At 33.3% G+C, this 18186-nt stretch overlaps 1 protein-coding gene across 9 annotated transcripts in view; it reads left to right on the plus strand.

Moving 5' to 3' along the window:
• The window catches only part of gus (splA/ryanodine receptor domain and SOCS box containing gustavus), a 176352-nt gene that overhangs the window by 106866 nt on the left and 51300 nt on the right, over positions 1-18186 (plus strand). For 2 of the 9 annotated variants that reach the window (XM_088198298.1, XM_088198299.1), the window contains exon 1: positions 7791-9369. The exons of 3 other annotated variants lie outside the window; for them this stretch is intronic. In XM_088198298.1, the coding sequence (XP_088054424.1) occupies positions 9041-9369 (329 nt within the window). In that variant the 5' untranslated portion in view covers positions 7791-9040. Of the gene's footprint in view, positions 1-7790; positions 9370-14909; positions 15326-18186 lie in introns of those variants that run through there. 4 more of the 9 variants (XM_088198303.1, XM_088198308.1, XM_088198301.1 and 1 more) reach the window with 4 other exon arrangements.

Below are 18186 nucleotides of genomic sequence, written 5' to 3' on the forward strand. Positions count from 1 at the left end.
TACATATAAATTGTTTTAAAAACGTGTCCGCTTTTGAAATATCTCTCGTATGCATACACATTCGGGAAAACCTTAATGGTGCTATATATTCCAAATAATGGCTACAATTTATATTTGATATGCAAAATGGCAGTTTTATATTTTATCGCTTAGAAAAGGCGAAAATACGCAAACGTTTTATTTTTTATTTTATTTTATTGGATGAATATTATTTTTGAATAACAGCAAAAATTAAATTTTTGTCAATAATAATACAAAAATAAGCATATATTAACTGTTCACTATTCAGGATTCCGATTGAATAATATTTCTAAATTCAATTTAAAAAATTAATATAAGATAATGCAGTTTCCACCTTTTCTCATTACATAAAAATAGTAGGTCCGTGCCAGATGTTTGAAAATATGCATGCTATCTTGAAAGCTTTAACAGGCCGGAAATATTTTAATGGTAAAAATTGTTAACGATTTTCATAAAGAAGTAAATTAATGATCAGATAAGATGAAACCGCTTCGCGAGGTAATCAGCAGATTACAAAAATTTATGGAGGCTTTCCACAGAGTTACGTCATTATATTTGCCTGTTGGCGAATTTAAACATCGTTTTTTCAATAATCCAATGAAGTATTTTATCTTTATTTTGTTCTAAATATAAAAGATGTAGTAGCAACAGTTGTTATTGACAATTTTCACGATATATATATAAATAAATAGACGATTCGGGTATAAATTCTGGAGCCCGATATATCGATCCGTTCTGGTCCTTCGCTTATTCGCGTCCATTAAAACAAATCATTATCCTATTAAAGTTTGTTCTCCTCAACGATCATCCAGTTCCCTATTTATCAATAATATAGAGAATCTACAATTATATATAATATTATTATAGTAACATTCTAAATATTAAATTTATGTTTTTTTTTCAAAATTTCTCGAGAAAATCGAGAATTGAAAATTCTCATTTTTCGAGAAATTAAAAACATCAAGGAACTAGAATGCATCTACTCAATATGAAAGTGCAACAGTAACTTTATTTTTACTAAATGTTAATATGATTTTTTTCGCAATGCATTCGTCATTTCTTGTCACAATTTCACATTTTAAGTAGTAGATAATACATACATCATATTACATGATGTCTATAGATCTTAATTGAAATTTATTGATGTCACTTTTTCAACAAATCTCATCTCTCCATACTTCGTATGCGAGAATATAACATAAAATGTATTTGTGAACGATTTTATTTACTATTTTTTTAAAATGCTTGATACTAAAGCGATTTTTGCAAATATTTCCATATATTTTCTAGTAAACTTTTTAAGCGTTCTTGTGTACATATGTAGTAGATAAAACTTGAATATTTTGTATATATATGTATATACATTTTTAAGTAATTAATTGCGTGTCTATTTTTCCATCCGAGCTTCGTTTCGGGAGTGCGTTTTGTTATAAATTTCTCGTTTTTTTTCTTTCTCTCTCTGTTTAAAATATATAACAGGCTCGACATGGGTTTTTTACAACCCCCCTTCAACCCTGGTTTTTGCATTTCCTGACTTTAAAAATGCCCCCCTTTTACGTTGGCGTGATCAAATAAAATGGGCGGATCTCATCGACCGGTTCGTGTCGCGTGCCGAACATACGGTTCTAATCTGACGATCAAACTGTGTGGGTTATACTATATTAATATATTTTTTCAGTAATAAACATATACATACATAGGTGTGTATTATAAACATGCACAGTGCTGATAACTATACTTTGATTTTTATTAATAATATTGTTCTAGAAATATGTATTGATTTATTATATAATTATATAGTTCTTAGTATTTTTTGACGCTATAGCCTATTACTTGTCTTATATGCCTCAGTCCAAAAAAATATATTATTAACTTGACACTACAATGATAGCAGTTTGGCTGTTAAAAACCATTACACAGTATTATCTATATCCAATGAAAGTTAATCCCGCTTTATGGAGTCACTAAAAAAATATTGTATGTACAGCGTACAACATAGCATGTACTAGAAGTGTTACTTTATTGGTATAATCAATTATGTTGTATAAATAATGATATTAAGTTACCGAATTTTGACGACCACTGACGGTCATCACACACGTTGATTGATGTTGGCTATACTCTATTAAACGTAATGGATTTTACGGGACAATTGAACTTTCGCTAACGATTGGGCGCGCCTTCCATATTACTCATTTTATTTTAACTAACACGTGTTTTATGTATTGTTTGTATGCGCATAACAACATACCAATGTAGATACGCAATAAAAATTAATACATTTACTCATTTTAGCAAAAAGGAAAACTTTTCTCCGGCCGCAAATATGGCAACTGGGGAAATGTTTCGTCCCTTTCTGCGGCTTTCGCTCGCACAAACATCCCCTATCCTCTCGCTCTCTGGGAGGGTTGCTTTTGGCAATGCCGCACATAGGAAAATTCCTGAGGGCGATGTCTTCGGAGCGACCAGACCGACCCGAAAATGCCGCCTTTTGAATGTCAAGTCCGTCTGAGCGGCCAATTAACCCTGTTGTATTGCTGTATTAGTGTGTTTTTTCCTCTGAGAAATGTATGGGCTAATTTGAATGAAAGAGCGAAAGATAACATATTTTTAGAGACAACGTAATAAGCTTTTATTATACGCATGTTACGAGGTCTTGTATGTTTTTATTAGGGCTCCTTTTATCATTTGTGAATTTATATCCAAGTATATTTCACAGTAGCCGGAATAGCTTTGTATTCGACGTTGCATTCGTTATGACTCATAACTTATGATTTCCAACAATGGAAAAACTCAGTCGAAGCGTCGGTATTGACGTGTTTAATTATTGGCAAACGTGTTCAGTTAATACTTTGATCAATACAAACATTTATTTATAATTTTAAAGGCGATAATTTTGACGTAAGCGCTCTGAAAATGCAGACGCTTAAACAGCTGTGAATCAATAAATTCACTTTCTCTGATAATGTATCAATCCTACTGATATAATATACTAAATCAACGATCATGGTACTGTATTATAGAAATGATTGCAAATAATTCGAATTAGTTATTATTTTAGGGATGCTTAATCACATGAGTGTTATAACTTATTTATAAAGCAAATAATTTCCTTTTGTTGTATTTCTATATGATACTTTTTCTTCGTCTGGTATTATATTATACGGTACAACTATTTTTTGGTGCTAATGCAACTTTGCACCGGTCTTACCTTTATTGTATAATAACTGAAAAGACATCAACATGTGGTATTCTACTACATATATTATCGTATCAGTCGTTTCAGAAGATCGGGTTGATGTGAAATGGGAAGCGGCTGCTTTTTCAGTCTCAGTCGATACTCAGCGTAGCTCCACTTTGCGCTAATTCGGATTCTAACTCTCGTGTGTACCAAGTTGGGAGTATCTAATGGAAGTTCTGACGGAAGTATATTTCAAATCGAGGTGTCTGGTGTACGAATTGTACGCGTTTATATAGGTTGGTAAAGATTTATATTTGTTATTTTTTTCTGCCTTTCTGCGTTACCGACGTATGTAGTTTGAACAGCTAGAGATTCGGCACCATTGTAATATCATCATGCATTTGTCATCCACGGATAACACATTCCACAGGCTTGTCAAAATCGTTTTGTATTTGCAAAACCATTGAACCGTTTTTGCTTATGGTTTATCTTGGAATGCAATTACATAATTCGTACAAATCTCCGATCATCACGTACGTCAGCATAACAAAAATGTGTGTGGCAGGCACAAAACTGAAAATATTTTGATTTATTATGCGTATTTACGTATTTTTTCACGATTTAAAATTCAGTCATTTAAAAATTTTCATTCGTAAAAATTATACTTCATTCTATGTTGTCAAATATGCACATTCTATGCATAATTTTTTATGTTATAATTTATATTAATGACAATGGAGGACTTACAAGTAGTCCTTGTCGGCTTAACGCAAACTACAGGCTACTTTTAAGTGCGCCATCGTATAATTTACATTAATGAAGATAATATACTGCAAAGTTTTAATTGTGGTTGCTTTTTATGACCCTCTAACTTTTCCAGTCATATTAAAATACATTATGCACCCAAGTTTGTGTCTAGATAATATATTTTTATTCCAACTTTTATTTCAGACGCTAAAATAAATATTTAAAAATATTTTGCCTCGAAATGCCAAATATTTCGATATGAATACTTGAAAATTAGCATGTGCCAGCACTTTATCTATTCAGAATCATGTTCAGAATTGGCGCTCTGAATTTTGTCTATTTATAAGCAGCGCCGAAGAATTTCGCTAAAATTAAAATTCCCCGCGACGCATCCAGATAAATATGCAAATCTCTTTTTTTCATCCGACTGCGTGTCTGACCCGAAAAACCGAAAGTGAAGGAGACACGTCTCTTATCATCGCTCGTTTTCGCATTATCTCGATCCAGCATCCCCCTCCCGCGCCCCGCCGCTCCTTCGTCGCGATCAATACGGCAACCCCAGAGGCGACCGCGAGCGAAAACCACCCCTAAAGTTATTATTATGAAAGATAAAAACCCTGCGACAACGACACTCGAAACGCACCCTGAAGCATCGGCAAGCCAATCAATCCTCAAAGGCCAAGGGCAATAAGGACCAAATTTCCGATCGGTATATTAATGCATGAGACTTAAGCATACGACTTAGATCTCTATGCTATATATGCATAAGGATCAAATCGGTCTGAATTGTAAAATTGTTAGGGTGAAGACACCCCATGGAAACTTGCATGATTTGGCGGTTCGCCAAAATGGACTTTATATATAATGTATATAAGGGTGCATATCGATTTAGATGGCACGCGGGTGCAGTAGACCCGCAGGCTTCGGGATTCGGACTCCAGACGATTTTCTAACCCCGTTTTTCGAGTTCGTTCACATTATGGCAAAGTCAAGTGCGGTTAGGTTCAATTTATTTTATTATTATATGAATCCATTATAACCTCACTGACGCAAGCCACTAATTTATTTTTGTTAATATTCCGGTGCAACATGCCAATCGTTAGCCCAATGCGTTACAAAGGGGTAAACACAAGTGAGACATCAGGCTCAAATCAAAATCTGTAAAAACCAATGACATACATAAATTATATTAATTAATAACTATTATTACAGCTCACAATCAATATATGAATTATTCATCCGTGAGATAAAGAAAATCTAGGAAAACCTAATCTGTGACGATCAACCGAAATTATAATTTTATAGTACTCATTAATTCTGATCTCCCAAACTTAATATAAATTTAAAAACACTAGGGTCCATATGGGATTCGAGCCCAGGTCTTTCAGGTATTTGTCAACGAATTATACTACTGGTCTATCGTACTAGTTTATATCTACAATTTTCCACAATAAGTAACCTTTCGGAACAAAAGCATCCTTTCACTTTCTCTCATGCAATTTATATGAAAATTTATCCGTTACAAATTTTGCTTAGTTACACTTTTGAACCCCAAGGAAAATATGACCTCATCTTAGCTACCGAAGTTCTCGCCTATTTAAATATGTATTATATTGAATACTCAGTTTCACTACAGAACCATAAAAAAAAGATGACTACCACAATCCACGTGTATTAATATTAACTTGGGAATATATTGTGTTTTACATAATATACTTCACATCAACTCTTTAATTAAATCGTACTGTTACTTCAATTATATTGTACGCAGAAACTAAGTTTCTATAGTTTGATCAACTGTTGCTCGGTAATGTTGATACATACTTAACTGCAGCTGGTCATAGTAGACTAAAGGAAATGGACTGAAATTCCAATAAGCATAGTACGTATCAGCAGCATGGTATACTAAGAAATAAGCTATTGCTTGCATATAAATATTTATTCTGTGCAATATTAATTGTATGTAGAGTTATCATGATATTCCAATCGACTTAAAACAGTTTTTGACTATTATTAGAAACGGCAGTTGATGTTGATGCAGGATAATCGCTTTGATGTGGAGTTTCTGCTTTCGTCATATAATTATATTATATATGTACGTATTTCAAATTATAAAATCATATTTTGTTTTATCTGTTTTAATTTTGCCAGATAGTAAGACTTATAAGTATTGTGTCTATGCCTAACTGTATAAAAAAATGACAGTTTGTCTATACACATAGAATACTAGGTTTCAAATTCATATAAACGAAAACTTGTTTAAAATTTGTGTTTTTAGAATAACATAGGACGAACCTTACGATTATACGTGTATCAAGCGTGCAAAATTTGCAAATGTGTTGGTGTCGGCAAACTACAATATTCAAATCATTGAGAAGTTTCGGACGAAACGGCAACCATCGGTTCACGTAACCATATTTTTTATTATAAAATAATATTAGTTTATTATATGTCGTGTTGCAGTGCAATAAAAAAGCCGTATAACTAAACTGTTTGTAAGCTCATACATAGAAATGAAAGCATCATTATTAAATGCTATTATAATCAGGTATGGGTGTAATTTTATTTTTTCTGTAGAAGGAAAACCACTACACATAATTATTTTGCTAAGAAAACTCACATGCTCATGCATTCGAGTCTTAATCCTTCGCTGAGGAAAAATCTCTATATATAATTATTTGTTAAAAATTATAGAGGTGTTTGAATGCGTTGTTTTTAGAGGTTTATGAACTTTGTCCATGAAATCGTGACTCATTAATGCGGTGTGAATGTGTGCTATAATTATTTGTGTAGTATATTTTTTATAACGCGATCAATGATTACTTCATTTAAAACAGGCAATTTGTTAAATAAGTTTGATTTATATACAAATAATATGAATTATGGTGTATATGTTAGATTCAGAATTGAGTTTTGGGTTTAGTATTTTTTTATATAAATTTATGTATCTATTTTTTTATAAAATTCTAAAAAATCCTATAGTATAATTCATATATTTTTTATGCGTCTGTAGTAATCGAATTATTCAAATTATTTTTAAATATTTACTAACATAGTATTCCATTGTTTTATTTTCAATTCGTTCCTGTCCGAATATATTTAATCTAATCTACATTTTGTGCTCGCAAGATCTCGAATAGGTGACAATAATGATTGATTCTTATTTCAAGTTTAATTGTAAAAACTTTGTGTGACCAAATAATTTATGAAGCGCGAGATTGTGTAAGAACGCCCTGAAGTGGAGAGACAAAAATCAGCATTGAAGAAGAGAGACTAGCCCAGAATATCAATGAAAGGCCAATATTGAGGTAGCAATATCTTAATGACTAGTTGATCAAAGTTTATATAGATGAACCAAAATGAATAGATGTCAAAGATAACGATGTACTCTTTTGTGGTTAATTGAATGAGTTAAAACCAATATATCAAGCTGGAGTTTCCATTCTGACATTCTTGAATTATGCTCCTTGCATATTGACCTAGTCGTAGGAATGGAACTATTTAATAATGATAAGGTTATAAACTCCTATATAATTATTCTTCTAATATATTAATCTTTACTCTCTACCATTACCACATCAGTGTTTGCGAATGAACAAAAAATATATGCATCCAGATATTAGTTAATCGACCAAATCCCAATTGCTTAATAATAACTTGTTTAACTTAATACCAAAATTACAATCTGATGACTTTCCTAATTCCAGTCTTGTCTGAAAATAAATAAAGTTATATTTTTAATGAAATGTGAAATTTAATGTAATAGTTTTTTAGTAGTGAACACAACTTTGTTGTTTTCAGAAGGTAGCTTGTGGCACTAGCGCTAACCAAATTCTTTTTTTTTTTTTTGGTACTAAATTATTAGTTTTCGTGAAACTCTACTTCTCGTAGAGATTTCGTAAAATAACAGTTAACAACAATTCCAAGCAATTGAATGTGATTTTATATAACATACCTTCAAATGTATTATGAAAAAATTCCTTCCGGCACTGGCCATGGAATTTTGTGTGTGAGATGATTTCTTAAGATTATATTGGTGATAAATATGTTTTAGAATATGTTTTTAATTTGTATGGCCTTAGTCTCTGAACAAGGGGAGAGGGGGGCGATCGAATAAAAGACGATCTTGGCTCGACAATCCGTCATAGATACTCATGCAACCTGGGCGAATCTCTTAATTTGAATGTTAATTTCTTGTAGCCTGAATCGGAATCCGGATTCAGAATAAATATTCTGGACGTGTATTATAGCTTAATCTTAAAACAATCACGTTCTTCTTTGACTTTCTGGCCATTTTAAGCTCTTTTAGAACCACACTGCAAACTGTTCTTTTTATGAGTGTTAAAAAGTTTGATCTAAGCTTTTCTTACGCAACAAAATTAATCAATTTCTCAATTGTATTATAACGTGCAACGAAAAATTGATCATTTACGACAGAAAGCAAAGTATTTCGTGAAACTATTAGAGTTGGTATTAATTCCCTAAAAATGTGATGTCTTGTGACTAGGCTAGTGAATCAAAATGTTCAATTTTCTTGCACGATACTCAAAAAGTTAAATGAATTGGTCTATTACATAAATACGATAGACCTCACCTACTATTTTAACAGCATAGTATAACTCAATAAACATTGTTGCTGTCATAAGTTAATTTCAACTTCAACAATTTTAAACTGATTTTTTTTATATTTGAATTTGATGGTCATAAACTGCGATTATTTTCCTAATAACTAAATATTTCGGCCATTAATAGTCGTTTTTCTGATGTACCAAATTTGTCATTTATGTATTTTATCTTATTTACATGAAACTTTGTTCAATATGGTCTTTCGTGTATCTTTGATTGTGATATATATTTATAGAATTATTATTTTTTTTGTATTGAATTGGTACTAATTTGAAACAAAGTAGTAAAGCAGTATTTTTAATTGTTTTTAATAAGTTGTGATCATTATTTTTATGCTAAAATTTTTACTTTTTGCTGCCCAAACTAAAATGGCCGATTTGAAATAAACCTGTATCTAAATTATAGCTAATCAAGTTAGCCATTTTTTTTCTATATACTCGTTTAAATTAACCCCTCGTATTTTATATGGATGCATTCAGGTCGCCCTATTGTAAAAAAAGTATGCAATTTCAGTGCAACCTTTTGTGCAATGGCAAAAGGGGTAGGTTGGGTCGCGTGCCGGCGGTTGCGCGCACCCACCCCTGCCCGGCATGGTGGGGGTCGTCGGTGTCTGCGTTCGTCCGCCGGCAGTCGTCAGCTATGCTCTCGGCGCCGGAGCTGAACCTCGTATGGCTGCCTAGCGTCGTCTATCGGCAAGACTGCGCCCCGCGGCGCCCTCTGCCCCGGGAGCCCTATGTCCTGTATTGGAGGACCGCACCGACGCCCGCGCCCCCGACGCTCGTCATGGAAACAAGGTACAGCCACCGATCGCCAACACCGTCGATAAACAGTGCAGTGCAAAGTGATGTGATCGCGACGAGTGAACACGACCGCCGCCATTGTTCGAATGGCCCGAATGAACTATTTTTCATCCTATAAATACCCCCCACCGCCCGTCATATTTTCAATATAAAATCGTTTCGTCGCGACCTTGAGATAAAACTCGCGGTATATGGCCGTTTTTTTAAATTTCAACTTTGGCCCAAGTGACAGTGGTTTTCAGTTACGATTCGGCGTTTCGCCAGCGCTTTTAAACGGAGGTATATGGTCGACTTTTTTTTTAAAAAAAGCTGTTCAGTGAAGGTGGTTTCAGTGGCGCTTCGGCGATACGCCAAAGCTTCTCAATCTATTCCAGTGAATTTTTGAAAATAGTTTAATTTGGGATTGTGCAGTGGCTAGTGCTAAATAAAATTGTGTATTTAAAAATGTCGTAATATGTGCGACCGCATGTTCCGCCCTTATAAATTATGAGCTGCAAACTTGTAGAACTTACTTATTGTTTTAGGTTAGTTTTTAAAAATCGACACATGTTCTACATGATTTAATAACTTGTTGCTATTTTATTATAATCGAAAGATTCTCAATGTGTGTGTATAAGACTGCATATGGTCTTAGGCTGCCAGTTTTTGTTCAATTAAGGCTAGTTCTAACCTCCAACCTGAGCTGTCATGAGTGACTATTGATAAATTTACGGGATATCAGGGTTGGGGAGGGGAGATGTGGCGGGAGATCGTGCTCCGCGTACCTGACACTTGATTTTACGACTTTCGAGTATTGAGAATTAGACGAAATATATTTAAACCGAATTTTGAAATATGTATGCGCAAATTATATCACTTCTCAGAAGTTAAAAACACAAATCAAAAGTAATAATATCACGCCCTCGTCATAGTAATAGAAACGCTTGGTTACCGACCGTTCCCACGGGACACGGTCAATTGGGCGACGGTCAAATGGGCGATTCAAAATGGGCGACGGACAAATGGGCGATGGCCTTTTGGGCGACGGTCTTTTGGGCGATACAATAATAATGCATTACAAATAAATGTGTAGCAAATCATGATCCTATAATTAATTAAATAATTTACATAATTTAATACATATTAAAATATATATATATACATATACGTACATACGAAAATATAAGTAATATTTTTTATAATAGAATTAAAAAATGAAAACATTATTCGGTCTAAACAAAATATAATATACCTACATAAGATATAGTATGTATATATTTACTTATCATTTGTGCTTATTTAATCATAAAATATCACTTAAACAGTTTGATTTTTTTCATTCAAGAATATAAGAGAGTTACCCGATATCATAAAACACTTAAAGCACACGGCTTAAGTCGGTAATTTTATTATAAATACCTACCTGATAAATGTTCTTAGTGGGCCCTTACGCGAATTTTTTTTATGTTTTGAGCCTTGGAAACTACTGTGAGAACAAGCTTTTGGAATTTCCAAAAATCGCATATTTTACAGTTATCTATTTTAAATTAGATAGGATAGGTATATAAAAATATAATAACACAGAACTAGCGCTGATAAGTGTTTATCGTGGATTTTACCCTTTACGAGATTTTTTTATGTTTTGAGATTTATAAATTACTGTGAGAACAATCTTTTGGAATTTCCAAAAATCGCATATTTTACCGTTATCTATTTTAAACTGGATAGAGTGGTTATATATAAATATAATAAGCTAGAACTAGCGCTGATAAATGTTTATCGTGGATTTTGCCCTTTCCGCGATTTTTTTTATGTTTTGAGCCTTGGAAATTAATGTGAGAATAAACTTTGGGATTTCACAAAAATCGCATATTTTACAGTTATCTATTTAAAATTAGATAGGGTAGTTATATATAAATATAAAAACCCATAACTAGCGCTCAGTATACTTTTGAATTTTGACTGAAAACATTCGAAAAAAGTTTCGTTGCGTCTTTGAAAATTATTTTTGTCGTGGTTTTAAAACACTTTGTCACAGTGTCATTGTGTTTTTGGTAAAAAAATTCAGTACAGCAAGAAAATAAGTATGTAGCTTTATATTCACATGTGGGTTATATTATATGTGTTATTTATAGATAATTGTTTTTTATAGATTATTGTTGAGAGCGACTAATTTGAGTTACCACAGTTTATATTCTTTATAAATGGATAATTCAGACATATTAAGTCAAAAAGACAAGGAAAAATATTTTTGGAATGGATATCTTTATGAAAAGAATAGACCAAAGAATTTTTATAAAAGTTTTGAGGTACAATAGAAAAAATATCATAGAATATTTACATGGTATTGCATATAATTATAATATGAGTTAATAATTTGAAAATAAAATTGTTTTTCATTTAATATACATTTTCGTTTTAATGTATATTTTATTTATATTCAAAATAAAGCAAAGCGTGCAAGTTTTTTTAAATTTCTGTCGCCCATATGACCGTCGCCCAAATAACCATCGCCCAATTGACCGTCGCCCAATTGACCGGAATCGCCCATTTGTCCGTCGCCCAATTGTCGCGTACCGGTTCCCACTACTACGGCGACGGTACGATTTCGTGCTATTCTCACTTTTCGGAAGTCCACAAAACCACTAAAAAAATTGTAGATTCAAATGCTTTTTGAGTCTTAAAATTTTACTAAAAAATTAAATAAAAAGCAAATGAAGAAACTCACACTTCTATTATATAAAATGGTTAGAACCAATGAGGGAAAAACATGATAGGTGTATCTACTAGAGCCAAATATATTTATGGCAAGAATATGTTGAAGAGTACATTAGTAACATTTCTTGTTTTTGTGTGCTTGAATTTTTTAAATATCAAAAATAAATATGTAAGCAAATTAGATAGTACATGATATCTTTTTAAGAAAATATTTATTTATTTATTAAAATTAAGACCGTCGTGACCTGGCAGGTTAACATAATGCGTCATGCTGGCCAAAAATATAATTTTTTTTTTTTAAGTACATCTATATATCTACATATATACGTATACATACACATAAATACGCACACACATACATATTATATAAATGAGAACATTTGAGGTTATGTCACATGAAACTTGAGGAATATCAAAAGTATGATTCGAGGTAGTCTAATGCTTTTATTGTTGAATTTCAGTAGCAGAATTAAGTTTAAGTTATTAATAATTATGCTATTAATAAAAATATAATTATGTTATTAGTTGTTTGTCACCTCGTTGTAACGCATTGGGCTAGTGCCTGCCATTTCACAGTAAATAAATAAAAAAAATTAATGAAAAGTATGTCTAATATTTAAAAGTTAAAAAAATGTTTTTTTTTTTGAAAACTTTAAACTACATAAATTAACTAAAAAACGTCATTCCAAATGAGATATTTTTGAGTCAAAATATCGAAATAGGTAAAAATACAGTATTATCCCTAAAATTACAATTTTCGCATCTATTTGCATATTTTACGGTGCTAAGATATAGATATTCGCATCTGCTGTATAAAATTTGCGATATATAGGTGTAGCCAGGGTTGTCTTCTTTTTCTGAGATAATTCCGGGACACGTGGCCCTAAGGCCCACATAGGCTTACCATAATTATGAAGTTTTAAATCAGGACAGCTAAAAATAGAAAAAGGTTACCTCAGAAATCCTTGTCAAAAATGTTTGGTGGAAGCTAAAAAAATAATCATCTCGATAATATAATTCAAAAATGTCTGAAGTGATCTTAGGCCTACTCGTTCTTTGAAACTCTGGAACAATTAGACACGCCTGGATAATCCCGGTCAATCCGGGACTGTTGGCAACCATAATTGTATCATATATCGCAAATTGCTCAAATACGTATCTTTAAGAAAAGGTGATCCATATTCAATTTCCGAACATCTTAAATAAAAACACAAATTTAAGAATACCCTAGGATTTTTGTTTATTAATTGAACATTTGATTTATTTCATTAATTATGAAAAATAATATCAATTAAATTGCCGCCTCTAGCCCTTTTTCAGCATCCGGTTCTCTCGATGACTTTTTCGCACATTTCGGGCGGTATCTCGGCTATAACTTGGCGGATGTTGGTTTTTATGTGCTTAAATGTTTTGGGTTTGTCGGCGTAGACACGATCACGGCATTAAATCGCATGATCTTGGTGGCCAGTTGACGTCACCAAAACGTGAAATAATGTACAAATCGATAATTCCGTGTCATCAGTCACACATTCACTTACTGTAGCAATATTCTAGTCTAAACGGGCGCCACGATGATGCACATACCTTAACCCTATCTCCAACGTTTCCAGTCTTTTCAACATTTTTCACTACGTTGGTAATTGTTCGTTCAGTAGCACCATGAAATTGACCATAATCTTCCTGTAAATTTCAATACACAGTTTGTACAGAATTGTTATTTCTGTAAAACAATTGAACAATTTTGATGCGTTAAACAATCCATTTCGTAAATGTATTGTTGTAAATTAACATTTGACACTTTGAACACGCGTGATTATTGACAGCTGTCTGATTTACAGTGCTACCAACATAGGAAACTCGAATTGGATCAGCCTGTATTAGGATGCGTAGCGAGATTTATGAAATATTTACATAATTAACTTTGTTTGTTAGATATTGCGATAGTATGATATATCGCAATATGTAGGAAAAACGCTATTTGTCTTAATTTAAAAAGAATTATAAAGCGATTAGTTATCGTATTTACGATAATGTTATACTTTTATCTAACTGATAAAAATTAACTTGATTGTTTCTAAGATCTGAAAAAAAATGATTTTAAAAAGTTGTCAAAGATTTTAAAAAGTAAAAGGTAATCTACTAGATGTCATAATCTATAATAATCAATCATAAAAAATGAATTAAAACTGTTTTTTTAGTATTGTATGAAAGCGTAAATATCTAAAAACGATGAAGTTGTTCTTAGAAAAAAATAATACAGATAAAATCAGCGTGTCTTATTAGATTTTGATAGAAAAATTAAGTATATATAATAGTGCAGAATAGTTAGATATTTAAGTTTTTTTTTTTTTTTTTAATTTATGACTGCCATTGTAAACTTTTTTATTAGCTGCCATTTGAAACAATATGGCAAATCAGTTAATGAATAAAATTAATGCACATATGATTAAAACTACGAAATCAAGATAAAAAAAGCTGCAATTCTCTGTAATTCAATTAAAATCCACTTAAATCTTGCTTTTGTGATATCTCCCTCAACAAAAATTTAGATATTCATGTAGAAAAAAGCCTAAAGGTAGAGATCAAAAATATTCTATATCATATTAGTTTTATTGACTTTTATTAAATGATTAAATATCGATTTATATATTATATTTATTTATTTTACATATTAGTGTATAAATTAAAATTTTATTAATTTTTTGGAAGTACTCTACGAAACGTTGACGTTTTTAATAGTGGTAGCAATGATCGAGCCGGCGCGACAATTCGACCTTGAAAAATTTGAGTCCTTGACTATCGCTCGAAGTCATCGAGTCGTTGGCCATAGCGCGCTCAGTCGCGTCTCGGTGCCCGCGAGCGTTGAACGTGCGTGCGTGCGGCGTTGCGTGCTTTTATGTACAAAACAACAAAATAATATGCAACTCGCTCGCGAAATAGCCCAGGAGTTGTTGCTTCGGCGAGCGACGTACGTATAGAGTTGTTGTCTTTGCGATTCTGCGCACTCTGCCGTTGCCGTCGCTGTGTGATTTTTGTGTGTTGAGTGCGTGTGTGAACCGAGACCGTGTAACTGTGTGCGTGCGAAACACCCGCCGTCGGGATAATATGTGCGTTTTTCAAATTTATTTATTTTTTATGTTGTATGAATATGTTGGTATCACCGCCGCTGTAAACTCCAACTTCCGCCATAAACTCCGAAGAACGTGGTGCTTGTAGTTTCGCTTCCCCTATTCGTATGCCTGTGCAGTGTTGGGTGGGTCGCTTTTGCTTGGTCGTTTCTTGCGTGTGGTTTCGCTTTGGTCGTTGCACATAGGGTTACCGGATCATAAAATGTAAAGTTCAGACTAAAAAAATCTGACTTGGAAGCTATAAAAAGGACCCCATAATAAAATTATTTGTATAAATATGCTGGTTTTAAAAAACTGGATAAATGTCCCGACTTCTTGAAAAAGTCCGGACATTTAGTCTGACTTGAAAACTAAAAATAGATCTTTAGAATAAGATTTTAATGTTTGTACCTCGGCTGGCTTTATAGACCACCTGAATGTCCCGACTTCTTGAAGACGTTCGAACAATTTGTCCGAATCAAAAAACTTAAATTTACCCTTTACTGGTTTGAAAAATCTGGACAAAAGGCCAAAATTCCGGACGTCTGGCAACCTGTTGCATAGTGAAAAGTGCAGTCCTTATTATCGCTCAACATTCGCATATTTAATCTTAATATAAATACACCATCTGTTATTTTATGACTATTGTGAGTAATTTAATATTAATAGTTACAAATAAACAAGTTTTTTTTTGCTGATTTTTAAGTTTTGCATAAATTGTAAATCTAGGCCAAATGGCCAGAATATCATATTTTTATAGTATCAATTAAAATAGTGCTTATTCGCTTTACTCTATTACTAAAAACGCTATCTGTCATTTTTCACTCTTTCTGTCGTAGTAGTGATAAATATAATGTGTTGCGATATGACACCACAAAATTTCAATTAATTTTCTGATAGTGCAATATAAAAACAAGCCATTTTACTTCGTTTTATGTATTGAATTTACGAATTCTGCTAATGCGTATTACAAAATTATGACTAGCTGATTAGTGCTTTAACTTGTCATAATTGCATGCCTCTGTTATTTTGTTTTCCGCAAACATCTTGAAAATGTAAACTGCATGAGTCATTAAAAACAATTTTAAAACATCTATCTTCAATTGAAAACAGGCAATTTGTGTGGACATTTTATTTTTATTTCTGCATTATCTCTCACTTATGTAGCATATATTTTATCTCGTCGATATTTATAAGTATATAATAAATAAACTATCAAATATAGTACATTAGTAGCATGACTCACAAGAACTTTAAACACAAAAACTCATGGTTGAAACAGTAGTTATTTGACATTAGCCATAACTCGCCTGGCATCTGGACAGTGCACGGACACGTTGGCGTTCATTAACACCGGATATGGTCGCTTGTGGGTCTTCTGGCTGCATAGTCTTCTTGGACTTCCAGTCCTTATGCTGAAATCCAAATCGCGCTTGAAACCCAAAACCTGATTCGGTCGCATTATTTATTTTTGGTACTCAACAAAAAAAAAAGGTTTTTCAATGCCGCGTGGAAAGCATTAGTTCCTAAAAGATCCGATCCCTGCCTATTCTGGTGCCCTTGTTCACCCCGATTGAAAGGACTGGAATGGCTCGGAAATCGTATAAAGAAACTATTCGGCAAGGTACTGAGCTTTAAAGACTATATAGCCTTATAAATTTGAATGCATTGATAGTTCCATATATATTTTTTTATATTATAAATCGTACATGTCTATATTTTTCATTCTTTTGTGATTTTAGTATCTTTCCCATGGTGTGTTCCTACTCTATTTAGGTCAGACATGGGGTCCCAGCCACCTGCTCGGTTTTATTATAGTCCCCGCTATCTGATTCTATCGTTGTTCGTTTTTGATCTGCTCGAACGCCACAATCGTGTAAGGCAATTTAGAATGGCGTTCCAAGACATTTTGGCACATGAATAACAAATTCTTCAGGGGTCGTTTGCCCCCGAAGCTTTGGAACCGAGCTGAGGTGTGATTATTGACAGAATAAAAAAACTGGTAAGAGGAAAAAATACTCATAACCAGTTCACGCCGAAGCCGCCTTATCATTCGAGAGACCTGCGTCTGTATCTTATAAAAGAGTTGAACGATCTAGTGTGCGTTTCAATCATCCGAAAATAGTTTTCATCTCTCGAAAGGTCTTGAGTCTTTTTCCGAGTTCGTGCTCTCCCACTCCGCTCCGAATCCCTGGCTCCTTGGGCCCTTACAAACCGGATTCCTCGCTGGTTCTTTTTTCTCTCAGACTCTTGTGGCTGTTGCTCCTTTTTTATTATTTTTGGTTACGGCTTCGGCGCCGAAGCGGGAGGTTGAGCCGACGGCTTCGCATGCAGACCACTCTTTGGTCGTTAAAGTAACAAAGAAGTTGGCGAACACAATTTCCGAAAGCGCCTTCCTTAGCAATTCTAATTGCAGACGGGATTCGCGGAAGAGATTCCGCACGCTTTGGCCGAAACTTGACTCATTTTGCTTCGATACTTAAAACGCTCGAAGGACAGTTTCATTTTGTTCGGCTTGTTCCTTGCAATCAAAACTTCGAGAAAACCGCTTAGTCACAGCAGCGCCTATTCTCAGATTCATTTTCATGCAAATATTTTCGTATGCTTTATGGTCGCCGGTGACGTTTTTTTTTAAACCACCGATCGTAAAAGAAGTGCTAACACGGCTAACTCTGCCCACATTCGATAAGGTGTCGGAAATGACACAACGACTAACGTGACCAAGAGGTCAGTTTTGTAGTGGAAACTCATTATAAACATTGCTCAAGACTAACTGTTTCCTCATTAATATCAATTTTAGTTTTCGGCTTGAAAGACTAGTCTACTCGATATTTAATAATAAAAAAACTTGACTGGTTTACTTAGTGGCGTAGATTTCGCTGTGCAGTGTAAATTTTATGGGTATTACTTTTAACTTAATTTTTTTTTGTTAATTGTGTACACACAATTAACAGCTACTAAGTGAGTAACGAGACACCAGCTGGAATCAGTCTGTAAATCAGTGACA

The sequence above is a fragment of the Plectrocnemia conspersa genome, unplaced genomic scaffold, assembly GCF_051122295.1.
Source record: "Plectrocnemia conspersa isolate PC_06_02 unplaced genomic scaffold, ASM5112229v1 ptg000011l, whole genome shotgun sequence".
Classification (NCBI taxonomy): Eukaryota; Metazoa; Arthropoda; class Insecta; order Trichoptera; family Polycentropodidae; genus Plectrocnemia; species Plectrocnemia conspersa.